At 40.1% G+C, this 19816-nt stretch overlaps 2 protein-coding genes across 3 annotated transcripts in view; one reads left to right on the top strand and one right to left on the bottom strand.

Annotated features, from left to right (window-relative positions):
• The window catches only part of DYNC2I1 (dynein 2 intermediate chain 1), a gene marked incomplete at both ends in the record, with an annotated part of 28056 nt that extends 21348 nt beyond the window's left edge, over positions 1-6708 (bottom strand). Inside the window, 5 exons of the mRNA XM_080610914.1 lie at positions 1242-1568; positions 2140-2189; positions 2520-2952; positions 4474-4527; positions 6694-6708. Of these exons, the coding sequence (XP_080467040.1) occupies positions 1242-1568; positions 2140-2189; positions 2520-2952; positions 4474-4527; positions 6694-6708 (879 nt within the window). The remainder of the gene's footprint in view (positions 1-1241; positions 1569-2139; positions 2190-2519; positions 2953-4473; positions 4528-6693) is intronic.
• Positions 6709-13612: 6904 nt separating this feature from the next.
• ESYT2 (extended synaptotagmin 2) overlaps positions 13613-19816 on the top strand; it is a 72724-nt gene continuing 66520 nt past the window's right edge. For both annotated transcript variants that reach the window (XM_080610102.1, XM_080610103.1), the window contains exon 1: positions 13613-13997. In XM_080610102.1, the coding sequence (XP_080466228.1) occupies positions 13641-13997 (357 nt within the window). In that variant the 5' untranslated portion in view covers positions 13613-13640. The remainder of the gene's footprint in view (positions 13998-19816) is intronic.

A 19816-nucleotide genomic window follows, 5' to 3' on the forward strand; every position in this document is an offset into this window, starting at 1 on the left:
TAACAACAGTTAAAAAATGCTTTGGACTCAGCGTATATTGCTCAAATTGTGAGCCCAGAGCACTTCCCTGAATAACCCCTAGACGTGACTAGAAAAACCGATAGGGACCAAGGGCTGACCTCAGCAGGCTGTGGCCAGCCTATCTCAAAGAATGAGATTTTAACAGTATGGACTGCAACAATTCACACCAGGGACGAAGAACAGTCTCAGGCACTTTTAAGCCCCAGTATAGGGACCTCACTCTTACATTCTGTACTATGGAGGTTTTCCTAAGTTTGGAAACGTATTCAACAGGCTGTTAAAGATAAAGGTTTTCTCTGTCCATGAGCATCAGAAGAAGAGAAACCTAACTCTGAGACAGAAGCATCAGTATCATATTCTGTAACAGCTACTTGAGTAAATTTCCAAGGAAGTCAAGCCTTGAGCAAGCTCCTGATAAACTTCTGAATTCCGCTGCAGAATGTCAGTTATAGGAATCACTTTTGGTGGGCACATACACTGAAGATGCCCTGTATTTTTACTAGAAAATACATTTCTGAACTTTTCTTCAAGAAACTTGTACATCTTCCCTCTTTAGGCAGCAGAGAAACTAACCTAAACTGTATGCATGCTTCTATGTTCCATAAAACTTACCTGATCTCAAGAGTTACAGATTACGGTAAACTTCTTCTCTCATTCTTGCAGAATGAGTACTTGTATTATAAAAAATGGTCAAAAAATGTCAAAGTTTGATAAAGTCAGTAAGATACAGAATCATGCTCTGTATTAGAAACATTAAAGATACTCTGTAGGTTCTGAAGTAGAGGCAAAACCCATGAACAGAAGTAATCTATACTCACGTGCCTACCTGTGAGTTAGATAACCATGCTCCCTTTCTAGGTAACATCAAACAGCTTCTATTAAAATCATATTGTTTTCCTATGAAGGTATCCAATATATTTAATGGACCTTCAGCCTAATCTCTCCACCTTAAAGTGTTAGTAAAAATTTCAAAAGTCATAGTAATAAAGAATTTTATGAATAAAAGATGTTTCTAACATATAGGCAAGTTTCTAGTTAAAATTTCATAGAAGGAATCAGCTAAGGATTAGGATACTTAAAGGCAGATGAAGTATTTCAATTTACCACTTTACCTTCAAATTTCAGAAAATGCTGACTTTATTATTCAACTTGTCAATGATAATATATCCACAATTAAAGTAAGCTATAACATAATGTTTTAAAGTCTTAACAATACTAACCCCAAGATTGTGCTTCTTTCTTTCATTTTCTCTACTTTTTACTTTCTCACTAGCTTCTGCTGGTTGCCCTTCTCTGTTTCCATGGGAAGATCCATCTTTAGATCTCTTTGATTTATGTTTTTCTTTCTCTTCTTTTCCATAATGTTTATGACTTCTCTCTTTTGAAAGCCTCTCTTTTCCTGGCCTAACAGAATGTTCTTTTCTTTCTCTGTGTCTTCTTTCTTGCTCCTTATCCAACTCTTGATCTTTCTGTAACCTGTGCACACGTTCAACTTCTTCAAAATTGTAGGCTAAAAATTTGTCAATGCTCTTTTTGGTATCATTATGCTGGAAAGAGAAAAATAATATCAAAGAGTTAGATCTCAAAGACTGTTTTATCTTCACAAATCTATCAATTTTTGACCACTAGAATGACAGATTTGTAAGCATCTACACTTTCTGCCACATGTACCTTCCAGCCATTTTTTTTTTTAATCTACTATGGCAAGTTTCAAACTATTTTATCACTTGAGATTCTGATATTTATTGTGGGACATCATGCACTTTGCTACAGAAATTCTTTGGATTATGTATTTTTCACACAAAAATTTATTTCTTTGTCTACTTGGTGGTCTAACATAAAATAGGATGTATACTTGCCAATATCCATGCAATAAAAGCATAAATAGCAGATGGAAAGTTATGAAAAAGCTGTACAAAATTAAAGCACTGTTTGCTATGCACATTTGAGAGAAAAAAAAAAATTTATGTATTTTGTTGTGTGTTTCGTACACTTGTGAGGACCTTATTATCTATGCATCTCTGACTTCTTGGGAACTAGAGTCTGATTCAGTTTCTTCAATTTTACAATTTCAACTTCTTCCATTATGAAACACTTCATTCCATTCCCTTCCTTTACCTTTTTTTCTGTATGTCTTCTTTCTTGCTCTTCACTTGTTTTCTCTTTCTCTAGAAAATACATGTATAAATTAAGTAAAAAGTTGTATTATACTCAAACTCCATATGTAATTAACTCTAGCTTGGAGAAAACAGTATTTCAGTGACATACTTTTCCTAATACCTAAGAGCTTTCTAATAAATCCTTAATATTCTATTGAAATTCTCTCTCCAATGTTCGTTACTTCTACATTACCACAAGATTCTGCAAAGAGATATATTTCAATAGGTACTCACACCTGCCTGTCTTTATCCTCTCTGTACAGATGGCATATGGCTTCAGAGTATTTCTATCTAAGTATTGAATATTTCAAAGGACAAAAGAAATCCAAAGCAACTTACCCAAACGATGCCTGCTTTCTCTTCTTCTGTGATGTGCTTTACCTCTTCCTTCAAATGACTTCAGATTATTTTGAGTATCTATTTGTTTTACCTCATGTCTTGTATGCCTTTTTCCTTGTTCCCCATTGCTGTCCCTATCTTTATCTTTTGGAAAACTGCATCTTTCTTTCTCCAGACTTGACTCTTGAAGTTTATCTTTGTATCTCACTTGGTCTCCCTCCCCCTGGCGCTCTTTCCATCTCTCTCTTTCTTTCATTTTATCCCTGTCTCTTTCACCAGATTTTAATCTCTCTCTCTCTCTCGTTCTTTCTTTGCTCTTCCCTCTGTCTTTATGTTCATGTTTATGAGTGTCTATGTCATAAACAGTCTTCTCTTTTTGCAGTTTCTTTTCTTTGTGCTTTTGGTCTTCATTTTGACTATCTGATTGTAATGCCTGAAATAAAACAAACAAAATCAAAATGTACTATTTACAATTCAGACATCTATTTTTATATGGTATATTCATGTGGAAAAAAAATACTAAACTTCTAACTGTGAATTTCATTTCCCAAATGGCATTAAAATGCTGATATACTTCTAAGCTTACTTTGTAAAATTACTAACATTATGTCTGTACTTATTGTAAAAAGAACTAATAAATGAAACAAATAATAAGCTGCATTTTCAATGTATTTGAAAATAATTTGGTAAAAAAAATAAAATTTATGGTAAAACTGTGCATTCCTTTTAGAGCTAGGTTGAAAAATTAACTAAGCATCTTAAAGCTGTTACCTCACATGGACAGGAACTGTGCCATCTTATAAAATAAGCTACAGATATAAACAATAATGATAAATAACTGGGCATCCTGTAGCTGCCTTTAAAGTAGATTAGCTTTTACCTGAACAGAAAGCAGTATATAAAAACTGCTTAAAAACGGAAAAAAGTTTTTGGCCTAGACCCCTTGAGGACGCAACTATTCTTAAATTTTTCTGAAGTCATAAGACTGTATTTTAACCTTCCTGAAGCAAGTAGCACAAATCCCAGTGATTTCACTACACCCACAATTTCTGCTATTTACTCAATGCAGAACAAACAGAACTTGCTTTCATTATAGTTGATTCACAAAGTGAATTAAACTTTATCCATCTGTTTCACAGAAATTAACGTCCAACCACACTACTTCTGTTGGAACTAAAGCATTTCAACTCAAATTCATTTGCTTTACCTCACATGGAAGTAGTGGAAATGTTACTGAACGTCTAAAAAATACAAAATACTGTAGCACTGACACTGAAATAATGGGGAGCTTTGAAATGTAATGGATAGAAAGCTAGGATTTGCACAAGATCTGCACAAAACATAGAAAATAAGACGCATATTGGAAAACAGCTTTTAAAAAAATATAGCACAAAACTGAGTATCAATGATGTAACTGACTAGAGCCTGAATGCCTATTTGACCAGTTAAAATAATTAACCAGTTCATGAGAAACATGATAGGTGATGATAACAAATCCAATACATAATATACATGTATGAAAGTGAGTAAGGATATAAAGTGGAAATTTAACTTGGATTTGGGATGGCCAGGAAATCAGACCCCATTGTGTGCTGCGCGATTACTGTAACAATGGCATTTTTTCCATTTACCTAATCAAGAAATCTGTAATCTTGTATGACTTGTGTAGCTAGAAACAGCTGAATGGACCAACCTCTGGCATAGAAAGATTCCAGAACTGTCAGTTGTGGCAAGGCAATTAGCAGCTGCACTTTAAAGATCTGTGCTGTTTGTATTCAGTGATGCAGATTTAAAGCATCTGGTGTACCAAAAAGCCTTAAAGAGCTATCACAGATCCCACAAGGCAAAGTGGCTAGTAGAACAAGCAGCCAACCTTCTAGGTCTAGACTGTCAATAAATTCTGCAGCTTTAGGGTAGCTTAACACCAAAACTAGTAAAAATCAAATAAAACTACCCTAAGATGTTTCCTAAGTTCTTCTGATTTCCAGGTATCTTCTTTGGTTATTCTCTGGAACAGAAAAGACAGCAAAAGCCTGAGTAATCAATCTGCAGATAGAAGTAAATCATTCAACAATTAGTAGGTTTTCAAAGGCAAGGATTAATGTACACATGGCAAGTACCAGTGAATTTTGTAACTTAAGCATTAATTTGATTTAGCCCTAATGTATGTAGTCACAGCATATCTGATCTGACTAGATCTGGAAGAGGCCTGAAGATCTGACCTCTACTGGGTTATCCAACTCTGCACACACAAAGTAACCAATACGGAGGTCAATGCCTATGGTAGGTAACAGTGCAGCCCTTCAAGAAAGACTTAAAATTGATCTTCCAATGCTTGACCAAATGGATAACACAGTCAGGCCACTTCTGGAAAATAATCAATATATTGATGTCATTAGGTTCCATCTCCCGCTATATCAAATCTAACTTCAAAATCCTGGTGAATGACTTTCTTCTGGTGAGGTTTTAATATCTCTGAGGTTGGAGGTTTTCCAGGCAACCCGGTTCTTGAGTTTAACCACACTCAACTAAAAATGTTTTCCTTATACAGAGTTATGATTTCCCTTGCTGATAGTTGGGGCCGCTATATTCTGTTCTCTCACTGTCCATCTTGTAGAAGAAATTGGCTCCATCTTTTCCACAGATCTTCTTCAGATATTTACACACAGTTGTTAGATCCCCTCTCAGTTTTCTAAACAACTTAGCCTACTTCCAGATTTAGACTGTTTTTTTAAACCACTCTGGTTTTAACTTAAATCATCCACCTGAAATCACAAGCAGCTAATCAGCTGATGACATGTTTACTGAATTCAGAAAGTGCTATAAAAATCTTTAAGAACCTTACCTTAAACTAAACAATAAGTATGTTGCCTTATGAAGTATAACAGAAAAAGAGACCTTGCTACTTCAGATAAAACTCTTCAAGAGAGCTCAAGAGAATTCAACAGGACTTCCTTTATGCACAGCCTAGAAAGACTGGAGGTTTTCAGAACTTTATGTTCAGAACTACATTAAGAGCTGTTAACTATGATTCTAAAGAAAAACAGTAAGAGAAATTTCTGTAGTTTTAAAGCCAAAGTATTTTTTACATATAATCTTTATCTTTTCAATACTAGCTGCCTATTTGAGAGCCCTCAAATAGGTAAGCAGCACAAGTGATAGACTTGATTTAATAGAAAAGAAACAGCAAAATGAGGCTTTATCACATAGTGTGGCTGTTAGTATAACTGCCTCTGAGTCTTTGGCAGCCTTATACCAATGCACCTGAAAACTTTGATCTAAAAGATTAACTTTCCATCACAATTCACTAATGAGGTTATTGATGTACCACAACTACTGAAATATCTGAGTTAAAGTTTTCAATACTACTACTTCCCACTCTATTTCCTACTCCATTTCTTATTCAGCATGACCACAAACTAATTACCTGTAAAATCCAGATTCACACAGCCACAATAAAAGTGATTTGATACTAATGCTTTTCCAAGTGAATATGTACCACAGTCGTTCATGCCAGCATGTCCATGTGATTTTGCTTCCTTTATTTTAGAGCTCTCCAAACTTTTCATAATTTAACACCACCATGCAAAAGCTATGCTCTTTCCTAAAGAACTAAACACCATCAACTAGCTGCTACAGGCATACCAATTATTAAATACACTTGATCTACAATCTGAAACATTGACAGCTTTGGATATTTTCATAAACAGCCTATCTTCTGCAGAAAAATCTGTGGTTGATATGGCTTCATCCTTCTGCTAGAGGAGTAAGGACTCCCTTACTACCACTACTTGGGAGAGAATTTCATCGGCGAGCTGACAAAACAAGACTCGAGGTGCCCAAGGAGTAGCCATGGCGGTTGCTTCTCAGAACCAGCAGAAGAAACAGTAGGGCTGCTTCAATGCCTTTACCCCACAGATGCCCGGACTTTACGCAACGCCAAGCGACACGCGTGGTGGCGGCGAGGCGCCGCCGGGTGCGGGGATGGCTTTCTCTAGCGCCAAGGTACTTAAGGCGTAACAGGCCGTGAGCAGGGGAGAAGGCCTAGGAGACGACCAAGCCGTGCTGCCACCGCCCCCGGCGCCTCCTCAGAGCCCTCCTAGAACGGGAAGAGGGAGCGGAAGAGGCAAAACGAAAGTCCTATTTGCAGAAGTCGAGCCGGGTGGCTCCTCACCTTGTCACCCTCCATTGGCGGCGGGAACGGGCGGGCGCCGCGTCCCGCCATCGCCCGCCTCGGAGCGGGCAGGAAACCGCGGCAGCCGCGTCCGGCCCTGCCTAGCAACAGGTAGCGAGGGTGAAGCAGCCGAGCGCCCGAGCGATGGATGAGCGCCGGGGCCGCCGCATGGCATTGTGGGAAGGGAGAGGGTACCCGGTGGGTGTTACGGCGCAGATTGCTCCCCTGCGGTAGGCTAGCTTCTGGCCATCCCCAGCGTTTTCTGAGTGAGAAGCGGCAGACTGGGGTGCGTGCAGGAAGGTTTTCCTCCCCGAGGCGGTGCCTTGCTGGGTTTCCTCAGGTAGAAGAGGCTTGGGGAGAGCTCAGACCAGGCGAGCACTGTTTCGTGAGGTGGGGACGGGGCACGCACCCAGGCAGGCTTTAAAGCACCCTTGTCCTCCTGTTCGCTACTGGCCTTTTGTGGGTTAGATATACCATTAAACCATTCCTAATCGTAGCTGGTTCACTTCTGGAAGAGTCATGCACGATTACTGCGGGGGGGGGGGAAGGAGGAAGGGGGAATTTTAAGGGTGATGTGCTTATCTTAATCTGCAGTTCACCAGGATTTCAGGTAGAGGCAGGTATGAAGAATAGCTGTAGAAATAAGGGTGGTGTTAATACACAGCACCAAATACCGGAGCGGTTTTCTGCAGCAGAGAGCAAGTGGCAGCTTACCAAGCACACGTGAAACAAACAACAAACTACGGAAACGACTGCACGCAGGAAAGGTGTGTGCTGTTTTCACAGCAGGTATTTACAGCCCATTAACACGCAATTTAAAAGAGCGGGTGAAAGTTTCTCCAGGCAGTTCTAACTTTGTTGCCTATTTCTTCTTTTTAAGAGTAAAAAAAAAAAAAAAAACAAACAAAAACAAAAACAAAAAAACACTCAAACCACTACTGGGGGGGGGGGGGGGGGGGAAGCAAAGGAGGTATTTTTGCATTTGAGAAACATTCCAGCTGTGGAGCAATAGAAGTGTGTCACGCTGACTTAAAACAGATAAATTTTAACCCCTTGGCCTTAAATAGTTGACAAATCCATACAAAGCTTTAATACAGTTGCCTTTTATTCATGTTTCCAGAAAAAATTAAAAATGCTGTAAAAGTTTCTTCACTGTCTGAACTATGAAATATTTTTCTTTATCATGTACCAGAAAAGCAAAGGCAAACTGAGCAAACGGTTGAGGGGTGAGGGTGGAGGGGGGAACAAACAACCCTTCATATTAAAAAAAACCCAACAACATAAACAAAAAACCCCAACCCAACAAACCACCATTAACTGTATGCGTGACTTTTAAAGGCCCAGAGAAGTGGCTGCCTCATCCTTGGCAGTGTTCAGTGCCAGGATGGACAGGGCTTTGATCAACCTGGTCTAGTGGAAGGTCTCCCTGCCCATGGAAGAGGGGTTGGAAATAGATGATCTTTAAGGTCCCTTCCAGCCCAAATAATTCTGTGATTCTAAATTACATCCACTAAATATAAGCATCTATGGATGTTAAACTATTTATAAATATTCTTATGAATTACTTAGCTGTCTTTAGCAAAACTTAGAAACTCAAGGAAGTAGGCATCTGCTTAGGAAAGGATACAGAGATGCTGTCCTTCTACAGGCTGCAGCAAAACCCCCTACCTTCAAGTGCTCTAATTTAATTTTGGTTCTTAACAACAATGTAACAAATACATATAACTAAAACTACCAAATCTGACAGTGATACCAAAGACTGGACTGAAGAAAAAGCTTTTTATCAAGTTCTGGTCCTACCATCTACTCTGTAGTATATGCGTATGTATTTTTTAACATCCCTCCACCCCAATCAGGTTTTGCTACTGATAGCTTTTTCTTACTACTATCAGCATACACTGGTCGGGCAGCTTTATGGCAAGAGAAAAATTACAGACGTGGGAAGGCACCACTAGAGGGTTTAGAAAGAACTTTTCAAACCTTAAAGCAGTGGTGGAACTGAACTGCTGCATTAGAACACAAGCTGGAATAACACATTTGAAATACTGGAACTAAAATTTGTGCAAGTGTTTCTACCATGTATTAAACTACAGTTTCTCCCTATTGCCAGTGCAGGCAATAAAATGGGATGTATCCATTGTATTGCTAGACAGCATAAAAGGATGCCCTAGCTTCTCTTGGAAAGAAATATGTTGTAAACAAAGTTTTTGGTAGACCTGAGAATTTTAAGACAACTCTAGCTTCTATGTGCTTTTCTCTTGTCTGGCTTGGTACACATATTTTCTTGACTGGTATGGTTAATCTGAAAAGCAGGGATGTAAAATAATTTTGCTTTTTACATTCTGTAGTAATAAAATATTTTTTGTCTATGGATGTTTCTCTAATCCTGTAAAGCAATATTGCATTTTTCTTCACCTCTGTATGGAGTCACACACCACAGCATTACACATAAAATTACTGTAAATATCAACCCTCATAAGAACCATATGGCAACCCTTCACTGTGCTTAAAAATTATGACTATTATCTATAAAAAGAAAATGAAATATTTTTTATTATTATTGAGGAAGAGACTTGTTAGAATATAGGCTTTGTAGCTATATTTTTTTTTCTGGTTTTCAACCCATTTCTGCTGAGGCCATATGAAGACAAGAAGAAAACTCAATTATTACTGTAGATGGAGGTGCATAAATGACCTCTTGCAAGGTGTTTGAAATACTTATGTTAGTCAGTCCCCCAGGTTCATAAATGGAAACAGCAAAAATGCGGATCTCTGAAGTAAACTTCGTGCCTTTAGTTTTGAACTGTAACTTGTAAGAATCCCATTAGGGGAAAAAATTAAAAAAAAAAAAATAATAAAGAAGACTATTATTATTGCGAAAACTTACTAGGAAACACATTTTAGTGGAAAGTATATTTTTCTTCAGGATCAATAAATACTTGAGGATCTTATTATTAGAATACAGTTTTTGCATTCAGTGAAACTGAAGCCAGATTGGGTGATACTGGGGATCAGATCTATATGGTTTTGTTTCAAACAACAGAAGCTCTGTATGCTGAGCAGATATGGTAGAGTTTTCTGATTCTTCTTTGTGCTATATATTGGATAATTTGAAGCAGGCAGAAAATATTTGTACTATATACCAGCTAATCTGGAGCAAGTTGAGACAGCTGGCTAAAATAAAACATAGAAGTAATGACTAATTATTCCATCATGAGAATTTACTAGGATGAAACTTCATGTGAAATATGTTTACATTAATAATTCCCAAATTTTTGTGGGAAAAAAAAAACACAAACCAACTCCTGAGTAAACATTCTCATATTTCTATTCAGTAAAGATCTCTATGCAATGGTTAAAAATAGAGAGAAGCATCAGACTGAAATAATGCTGTTGGGTGAAATAATGTACAATACCAAACACTGTTCTTCAGGAAGATTAACTGTTACTGAAAATGGTCAAGAAGCAACAATTAAAATTGCTTTCAAAACATGTTTTCTTATCTGAAATCCAAGGAACATGGGGAAACTTAGGTTTTCTTTTTCACCATATAAACAATTTTGTCAATTTTTCTCATCCTCAAAACACCAGGTGTATGAAAAAATTTTTTTGGAAGTTACTCTGAAGAAAAGTACCAGTACTTACTTAAAAAAAAGCATCTGATGTGATGCAAAGTAAAGATGAACAGAAGATGATACTGCTTTGACTTCAGTAGAAGTTATTGAGTTTGAAAAAGGTAAAAAAGGGAATTCAGTAAAAAGGAGGAACAAACACATATGGATAAGAATGGGTATAAAGGAATGCTGCAAGCAAAAGGTGTTAATTAATAATCTAAGAAGGCTAAAGACCTACGAAGCAGGATATGAAAAGAATAAATGTTATCTAAATGAGATAAATATAATCAGCTCTGTAGCTGATACAATTCACTATAGGACACTCAAGGAAAAGCCAGAGTAATCTCTGTGCTGTGAGTATCTTCGAGAGTTCTTGACACACTGAAGACTGCTATCGCAAGTATTAAACAATAGGATCAGGAAATATGTGAATTAACAATTCCAAGATTATCAAGCAAATTATTAAACAATTTATCAGCACCAAAAAGAATAAACAGATAGCTTGTGTTTAGCGAGAACATTTTATGAAAAACTTTGTAATAGAGTAACTGACCCTTATGTATTCTCTAGCAGCAGAGTTTATGTCTTGATTTTAACAAGACTCTTCTGTCCCTGTTATAACAATGGGTGTGCTAATTACATACCACACAGTTCCTTCATCAAAATCTGGTGTGAGGCCAAGTCAGTTACCTGCAGAACCTCTAAGAAGTCAGTAGTTACCTCTTTATCAGAACTTTCTATTGATGTTACAGATAAATGCTATCAAATTAATGCTACAAGAACTTGCTTCTGTTTTCCCACTTGATTGGCACAGTACCATCCACCTGTAGTTGTGATTATTTAGACTTCCCTATCAGCTACTGAATTACTCTGCCCAGAATCAGTGCTGGGCTGCCAGGCCTACAATTATGTGCTTGTCATCCTAAATGCTACTCCAAGATTTTTATTCTGATGTGCTTCTCCAGTGTATTAATACTGACTGTACAGGGTACTCTACAAATTCTATATCCAGCTCATTTGCAGAATACACACAGAGACATATAGGAGAGCAGAATGAGATGCAGCATATGGTAAAGTGTTAGTTGGAAAATGTCATATTAATCACTTTTTTTTTTCTTGTTTTGATTTTCTATTTTGGTTTGTGGTACAGTTGTACTCTGCTTTAGATACTTGTGAAGCCAGATAGGGGAGTAATGAGAAGCAATAGAGTCAAAAACTGAGAACAAAGGGCTTCAAAAATGAGAAAAGATTAATAGTAATGGTTGTAATGGAGGAAGCCAACATGCAATATGGCCATTTGTGTTACTGAAACTCAAGTTTCAGAGGTTCAGGTGTTACTGAAACGTGGGAGTGAGGAGTTCACATCAAAGTCTGTATAAGTAAACTAAGTAATTGGAAAAGGAATACAATAAATGCAAAAAATCACCCATGTTTACTGTAGTTTGATATCATTTGCATCTAAAGGGGTCATGTAGTCATACTTGATACCTCCAGTTTGAGGTGACAAGCTTTTATGGGGTCTTTTGCTGCCTGTTAGTCCCCTCTGTGTTACAGCCGGTAGGTGTTTCTGGTTCACTAGAAGTAAAAACCCAAAGTAAGGAAATTGTCATGTCAAGGCTTCGATTACCATCTAGTTGTAAATCACTGATTTTGATACTCTTTTTGTATTTTGTGGTCATTTGGCATTTTCATCCTGACTAACCTAATTCTACAAGGTGGAGAACACAAAGTCAGTGGTAAGGAAGAAGCAAAGAAGAGCAACTTCAGTCTGTGGCCAGAAATTGTTTTTGCTTAGAGTGGTCCATCGAACAGCACACTCAGTTGTTGAGATACAGATTCTTTTTCCAGTTATGCTGCAAAGCACCAAGCAAACAAATTTTGTGCCATTTCTGACTTCCCATTTTTCTGGATAATTGAGATCGGGTTTCATTCACTCCATAAACAAATGAAGCTCATGCAGCTTTCCCATTTGTCCATTTGTATATGTTTTCAGAACTTTTCAGCCTATTGGCTAAATTCATTCTCTCCTTTTCCCTGCCTGCAAATACGTGTCCCATAAAGTCTAGAATTTTGTGAAAATTGGCAGGTGAAGAGAGGAGAAAAGACCCTTCTTCCCACCAAGTGAAAAGTTAGCTAGTTACAGCCAAAAGGAAAAAAAACAAAAAACAAAAAACAAAAAAACTGGTAAATGCTGAGTTTAATCAGCAAGTGTGTACCAGCAAACTGATGAGTACACAGCTAAGGACAAGCAACAGATGCCCCTTAGCAAACTGATAGTTACATTAAAGGTATTGCAAAGATAAAGGAGTGATAGGAGGAACAATGTGGGAACCAGGTGTTTGTGTGTGAAAGGGGAATAGAATATCAGCTTTTATAGTTCCACAGACCAGGGTTTGTGGGTGTGGGTGCCACCCTGGGTACTTTTGTGCATTAACAAGGTGACAGAGGAGCCAGCTTTACCTGAGGATGTGTTCTCAAAGCTTCAGTAAACACCTGTTGTAACTAAACTTCTGGTTCCTCTGGGCCATTGACCAGTCGGACCGTTAACAATATCCCTTAACCGGAAACAAAGGAAAACCCGAAGCTTGTTACTGAAGGGTGTAACGGGTAGCCTTTCAACCGCTTACAGGACCGAAGGGGCAGTTGGCGCGGTTTGCCCCTGGGGATGCACACCCTAGCATATTCCCGCTTCCCAGCGAGCCGGTTCTGCTTCGTGCCAGCCACAAGAGCCCGTTTCTTTGCCGTGACTCCCAGAGTCGCACTCCCTCGTCCTGTGCCACGTTGCCTCCTCGTTCCTGTGACGGTCAGTGACCGCTGCTGGCGGCTAGGCTGGCTGCCTCCAAGTGAAGCTGGGATCGAGGCGAAGGGGGGTCCCAGCGGCATCGAAGCGAGCTTGGCGAGAGGCAGCGACGGTCTCCTGCTGGCCCGGATCCCCCGTGCGGGGCAAACCCGCGCTTTCCAGGACAGGCTTGCAAGTGGAAGATGAGAGAGCGGCCCGGGCCGGCCTGGGGGTGGCGGCAAAGCGGTGAAGGCGGTCGTGTGGTGCGGGGGTCGCCAATGACGGTGGCTGGGAACGGGGCACCTCCCCGCGGTGGCGCAGCCCCCCACCTCATCTCGCTGCAGCACCCTCCCTGCGGCGAGGGCAGCGGCGGCTTGGGCCGGGCCGCCCTGAACCCGGAAGCGCGCGGCGGTTGGTGTCGGTGAGCGGGGACGGGCGCAGGATGCGAGGCGCCGCCGCCGCCCTGCCCCCCTGCCCGCTCGCAGCCAGCGCCCGAGGAGGAGGAGCGGCAGCGGGAGGAGCGGCAGAGGAGTAGGAACCGCCGCTGCGATAGCATGAGCGGGGCCGCGGCGAAACAGTCCCCTGGCGAGGGGTCCGCCACGGATCCCGCCGCCGCGGACAAGGCGGCGGCTGGGGACTCGGTGCCGGAGCCGCCGCCGCCGCTCCTGAGCGTGGATGTGACGGGTTTAGTGTCGCAGTTTGCGAGGAGCTTCGTGCTGATCTTCCCCGTGTACGTGCTGGGTTACCTGGGGCTGAGCTTCAGCTGGGTGCTCATCGCCCTGTGCGGGCTCTTCTGGATCCGCAGGCACCGCGGCGGCAAGACCTCCCGCCTGGGCCGGGCTCTCGCCTTCCTGGAGGACGAGGAGGAGGCGGTGCGGCTCAGCGTCTCCTCCGCGGATCTGCCTGCCTGGGTGAGTGGCCAACACCCTCCGGCGCTTCCGAGGGAGCACCCACGCCCAGCGGGCAGCGCTACGGCCCGGCGGGCTGGGGCCTGTCACCTCCCCGGGGCCTGCATGACTTTCCACCCCGGGGCGGCCCTCTCCTGCCCAGGCTGAGGGGAAGAGACTCGCTAGAGGCCGGAGCCCCAGAGTCAGCCTGGTGGGAAGGAGGGGGCGAGGGGATGGCATCTCCCGCTCCCTTAGGCTACTCGTACCGGTTTGCCAGCCTCTTTGGGGACTTGGCGTCCAGCGGCGGGAGCGGCGTTACCGGACGTGGGCAGGCGGAGGGACCCTCCTTTCATCGGGGTGGCCTGTCCCTGCTGCCCGCGCGCCCCGACCCTGTGGTCTGCCAGCAGTTGAAGCAGCGCGGCCGCTCTGTGGTGACAGCCTCGCGGCGCTGAATTTCCTGTGGCTGGGGGTTCCCTCGCAGCAACAAACTTTACCTCAGGGTTTGGTTTTTTTGCCTTCCGATGCCAGTGAACTCACACATCGCGGGCGTGGCGCGGTCTGTAAGGCACACAGATCTAGCAACTCAGGCAGAACATCGTAAAAAGCTGAGATAAGAGCGGACAAAATCAGTACCTTAATGGTTGTAGGGTTTTCAGTAAAGCGTTACTTAATAGGGAGTGACATGAAAACGAGGTGGTGTTTCTGGCAGGTTTCGGGATTGTGGTGTGAGGACCGAGGAAAAGGGGCTGTGGTGGTCTTACTTTGTGCTGTGGTCGGTTTTAAAAGGCTTTCTTCGAAAGAGACATCTTCCTTTGAAAGTTTCAGGCTTTCTAATAAGCCTTAATAACTATGATTATGTTTAGTCAAAGTTGAATACTTTTTACTTTGGAGGGTTAAAAGTATTTAGATACAGCTGACAGCCAACCACCCATCAGTAGTAGTGCTCATACAAATGTCCTGTTCTGCCCTGGTGATCTGTGCAGAGCTTGATGCTCTGTTAGTCTCTATAACTGAAGTCTTGAGGGTTTCTGCTAAACCTTTCTGGGTGATTCCTTTGTTGGCTACTCGTTGCTTCTCAGTAATAGCCATCCACATCTCTGCTATGTGCTCTGCATTGACTGCATTGATCAGTGTTCTGGTGATAAGTATCAAACTAACTATTTTCATGTGATCAAATTGCTGTACCTGATGTGACCTGTCCTAGTTCTACTGAGGAAGTTATAGGAGTTCCAGATGTCTAGAGAGAATATGGTATGTTGGTGTGAGATGAGAGTCTCTTTTACCTCTGTTTCTTCGTATCTTTTACCCAAGTTCTTGTTGAAGATCGTGGTAAAAATGAGGGCAGTATCTAAGAGAGATGAAGTGGTTTTACTGCTTGAAGCTGAGATGTGTGTCTTAAATAATCTGGGTAATAGCTCTTACATTAGCTCTCTGTTGGTTTGGTTTGTGATTTTGGGTTTTTTTGTGTGTTTTTTTTTTTTAAGCTGTAATCATGCAGCAATATAATGGAAGTATTCTTATATGAGGCATTTAAAATGAATTAATTGAAGCTAGATTTGTTGTGGAGGGTTGTATATAGTAACTATCTGCTGGTAACTAAGTAGTAGATATTCAAGATTAGTGCTGTATGTAAATTTTATTTTAGGTCACAGTTTGTTACCTTTGATAGAATGGCAATTAATTCCCATGTGGAGTTGTTCAAATAATGAAAGGTTTAGAAAGGGGCCTCTTGACTGAAGTTAGAGGCAAGAAAATCATAGAGAGGAAGGAGTGCTGGCTCAAACACCTGCGTATCCTATGACATTATGAGAAAGCAGCTGGTTAATATGCAGAGTTTTCCCTGAAGTGTGACCTTCTGATACAGCGGTTGGGAGATGTACTGCAAGTCACTGTTGGCTTTTTTGTGGCTTTATTTGTTTCCCTCTTTAGTCATGTTCTTAAATTTTACAGGTCTTGCTTCTTTTCTTTCTGCTGACGTATATGCAGTATTCTGGAAGTACCATGCTTCCAAATAACTGTAGCTTCCAGGTGAAATGCAGTCTAGAAGACAGAAGTCTTCTGAGAATTGAAGGCCTGCTTAAATAAAAAGTGATCTTCATTGTCTGCTGTCATAGTTATTTAGCTTTGTATGAATCTTTTTGCTTCCTCTGTAATGTGTCTTGGAAAACTGTTATTCTCCTTCCTTCTGCTTTATGTGTGTTGTCTTGGAAATTCTTGGATTTTAGTCATATTTCAAATAGGAGCTGCTGGATGATATATGGAGCCTAACATCTCTTTAATAGGTGTCAAGTTTATCCATCTTGATGTGAACTCCAAACTGGAGTATGTTCCCTTGGATTCTCATCAGGGAAATTTTAATTACTTGAGTAGGACAGTACTGTGTTTTACACATAGGAACTGTTTTACTCTCCTGGAACTGAAATGAGATGTAATAAACCACTTTTCAACAGAAATTATGTAACATCCCAAACATTTATCTGATGTGGTGTCTTTCTGGGCTCTTGAGTGGAAAAGAACCTTAGCTGTGTATATAAGATGTGATTTGATGCACCACTACTCCCCCCTCTGGGATTAATTGCTGCTTTAGCAGTACGCGTTGAGTATTCAGTAATACTGCATTGTGTTACTTGTTTTTAAGAAAGTGGTTATTGCAGGAGAAGTTTTTTTTTCTGGCGATATGCACAGTTATGATTTGAAAGTGATACTGTTGTGCTATCACACTAGAGTTCATAATGTTATTAGTTTCCTAAAGTAGACTTAATTCTTCTATAAGCAGGTGTTGATACAATAGGAATATTCTGTACTGTGGATGTAAAATGCATGAATTTAACATGAATACAGGTTGTGTTATTTCAAATGTCAACACTGAATTATTTAAAAGAAATATGTATGTGCTAAAAAATACTGCATTTACTTTCTTAATAAGGTCTGTACTCACACACTTGCTAACATGTAGTTATAGCTTTGTCACATGTTTGGAAGATGTCACTAATTTATATGGGGTAGGAGGGAGCAGAGGTGGGTCTTTTTCAAGTCATTTAAAACTAAGCAGCAAGAATTTACAATCAGAAAGGGTTGGAGATCAAAATGGTCTTTAAATAAATGTGATATTTCCCCTTTCTTAGCAACATTTTTTTACATTAGATGTATTTTGTACTGAAATGAATGTAATTAAGAAGCATATATAAGGAAAGTGGCAATTTAAGTATCACTACTTAGGGGATAGAAGGTAGAAAACCAGGACTCCCAATTTTTAAAGGACAGGTATCACGTTGCATTTTATTTTTAAAATAGTAATGGAATTTCATAATCTAAGTGGTATAATGAATTTAAAAGGAACTTTTTTCTTTCTCAGAGCAATTAAAAAGTTAATCTGATTTTGTCATTGTAGGGGGTCTTGGTTGCTTAATCTGACTTTTACAGCATGACAGCGTATTGTGTTTGACATCTTTTTGGATAAGTGAAACTTAGACTCCTTTTCAACGCAGAGATTAAAAGTCATGCTGATTTTTTTTTTTTTTTGCACCAGATATTGTAAATTTGGCCTGCTACCAGAAGCTGTATCTGTGTGCAGTCTGTCAGCAATCATCAAGAGACCAAAATAGGAGCGGATCTTAGAAATTTTAAATAATTGATTCTGAAAAAACATTTAGACAATTTTCTTTGTATCCCTCACCATGGATTATACAGAAACTGAAATACTGTACATCTTTGTGGTAAAAGTAATGCTGTATTAATACATTAATTATGAGTCTGCTGTAGCATTTTTGGTCTTACAGACTTGAGTTTCTGGTGTAGTTTGGAGTGACTTTCAGGGTTTTGGTTTTGTTGTTTAGTTTTCTCATCTACTTAAGGTAAAAGGAAAAACCTGCATAAATGTAATTAGGTGTCTAGTGACCTTTTTAATTAAACTGATTTACAGTCCTATTGTAAAGAAATTTTTAGGTTGGTAGATCTTCTTGGGAATCTGCATGAAATTCTTGCAGACTGTGAGTATTGTGAATTACCATTGAACTGCTATACCACTGCTACACTAATAGAGGGGAGAGAAAGTCAGCATGTACCCTTTTTAGTAAATGCTGATGTATAGCTACAATAATCAATAAAATAATTATCCACCTATGTTATGTTGAGTGTTTTTGCAAAGGTGATGTTGAGTAAAGCATGACATCAATGGTAGTTGCATATTTCTTAGTTGAATATTGAATAAACTGCTAGTTTTTAGGGGTAGAGGATCCATTCTGAGTAAAAGCAGACATCAGAATAGATGTCTGAAAATGGAAATTGGTTTATAACTATGAAATTATTTGTCTTTAGTCTCATGTGTTAGAAAAATATGCATACATAATTGTTTGTGGGGTTTTTTTTGTTTGTTTCTTTTTTTTTTTTTTTTTTTTTCCCCAAGCCCTTCCGTGAGCTTCTTGTCAAATACTCCACTTATATGGTTAGAGCAACAAAGTCTTTGTTTTTTACTGGGAAGGTTGACCCAGTGTTTGTGGAAGAAAAAGGGTTAGGTGGCTCTAACTGCAGGGTCATGTCCTCTACTGAATGACATCTGCAGAGAAGGTTAATCATGTAGAGTCAAGCTTGCTAACTGGATCTTAGGTTGATCCAGGACAGGAATTTCCAAAGAATCCTTGCTGTTGGTGTTTAATATATACGCAGTAAACATGATAAACAAGTGGGCTTCTGTAATACTTTATGTGGTTTTAATTGCCATAGAACAGTAAGATCTTCCTCTGAACCTCTAATTATGCCTTTGGTTAATGCTGTTACCACTGTGACTGTAGGAATTGTACATGGAGTCTTGTATTGAAATATGAAAAGGAAGTCTGTGAGGCATTGTGACACAGTCTTCTGATCCTTTCTTCAAAAGTTAGTTGAGCATGTTAGATTGAATTTACCAAGGAGTCATCTATAAGAAAAATCACTTCCATGTATGGCTACTAAAAGCTAAGCTGCATCTAATAATTTTATTTGGTTAGTACTGCAGACGGCCATATACTTTAGGCTGCCAGTCTGCATCTGGAAAGTATAAAGGGGTGTGAGTTAGAAAAGGGTAAGAACTTTTGAGTACTTGACAGCTGAAGTCTTATGTCCTTCTTCTGCCTTTTGGTTTTTTTTTAAAACTGCCTTCTGTTCTAGGTGCCTCATAGTTTATGTATACATACATGTGTTTATTGTGGGTTGTGCGTGTGAGTTTATGTGATTAGGCTTTCTTTTTTAAGGAAGAAGTTTAAATTTTGTTCAGTATTACTACTTGTTTCATAGAATACCACTGGATGCCCCGGCACCCTGTCCAGATGAATCTTAAAAGATTCACTGGGGAATCCACCAGTTCCCTGGGGAGATTATTCCAATGGCTGATCATTTTCTTTGTGAAAAATTTTCTTCTTGTGTCCAACCAGAATCTCCCCAGGAGTAACTTGTACCCATTACCCCTTCCCTTTTCTATGTGACTTTTTGTAAAAAGGGAATCTCCATCTTTTTCATAGCTGCTGTTAGAATATCAGAGAATGGTGGTAAGGTCTCCCCAAAGTCTTTTCTAAAGGCCGAACAAACCGGTTTCTCTCAGCTGTTCGTCATGTGGCAGGCTTCTCAGTCCTTTGATCATCTCTGTGACCCTTGTCTGGACCCTCTCCAGGTTGTCCACATCTCTCTTGTATAGTGGGAACCAAAACTGAACACAGTATTCCAGGTGTGGCCTGACAAGCAATGAGTAGAATGGGATGATGACATCTTTATCTCTGCTGTTGATGCCTGGGTGACTTTCTAAGAGTATCCCGTAGTTAGACACGTGAATTATGGGTTTAGGAATGGAGAACCAGCAGAAGAAAAGGCAT

Source organism: Psittacula echo (assembly GCF_963264785.1).
Source record: "Psittacula echo genome assembly, chromosome: 2".
In the NCBI taxonomy this organism is placed as follows: Eukaryota; Metazoa; Chordata; class Aves; order Psittaciformes; family Psittacidae; genus Psittacula; species Psittacula echo.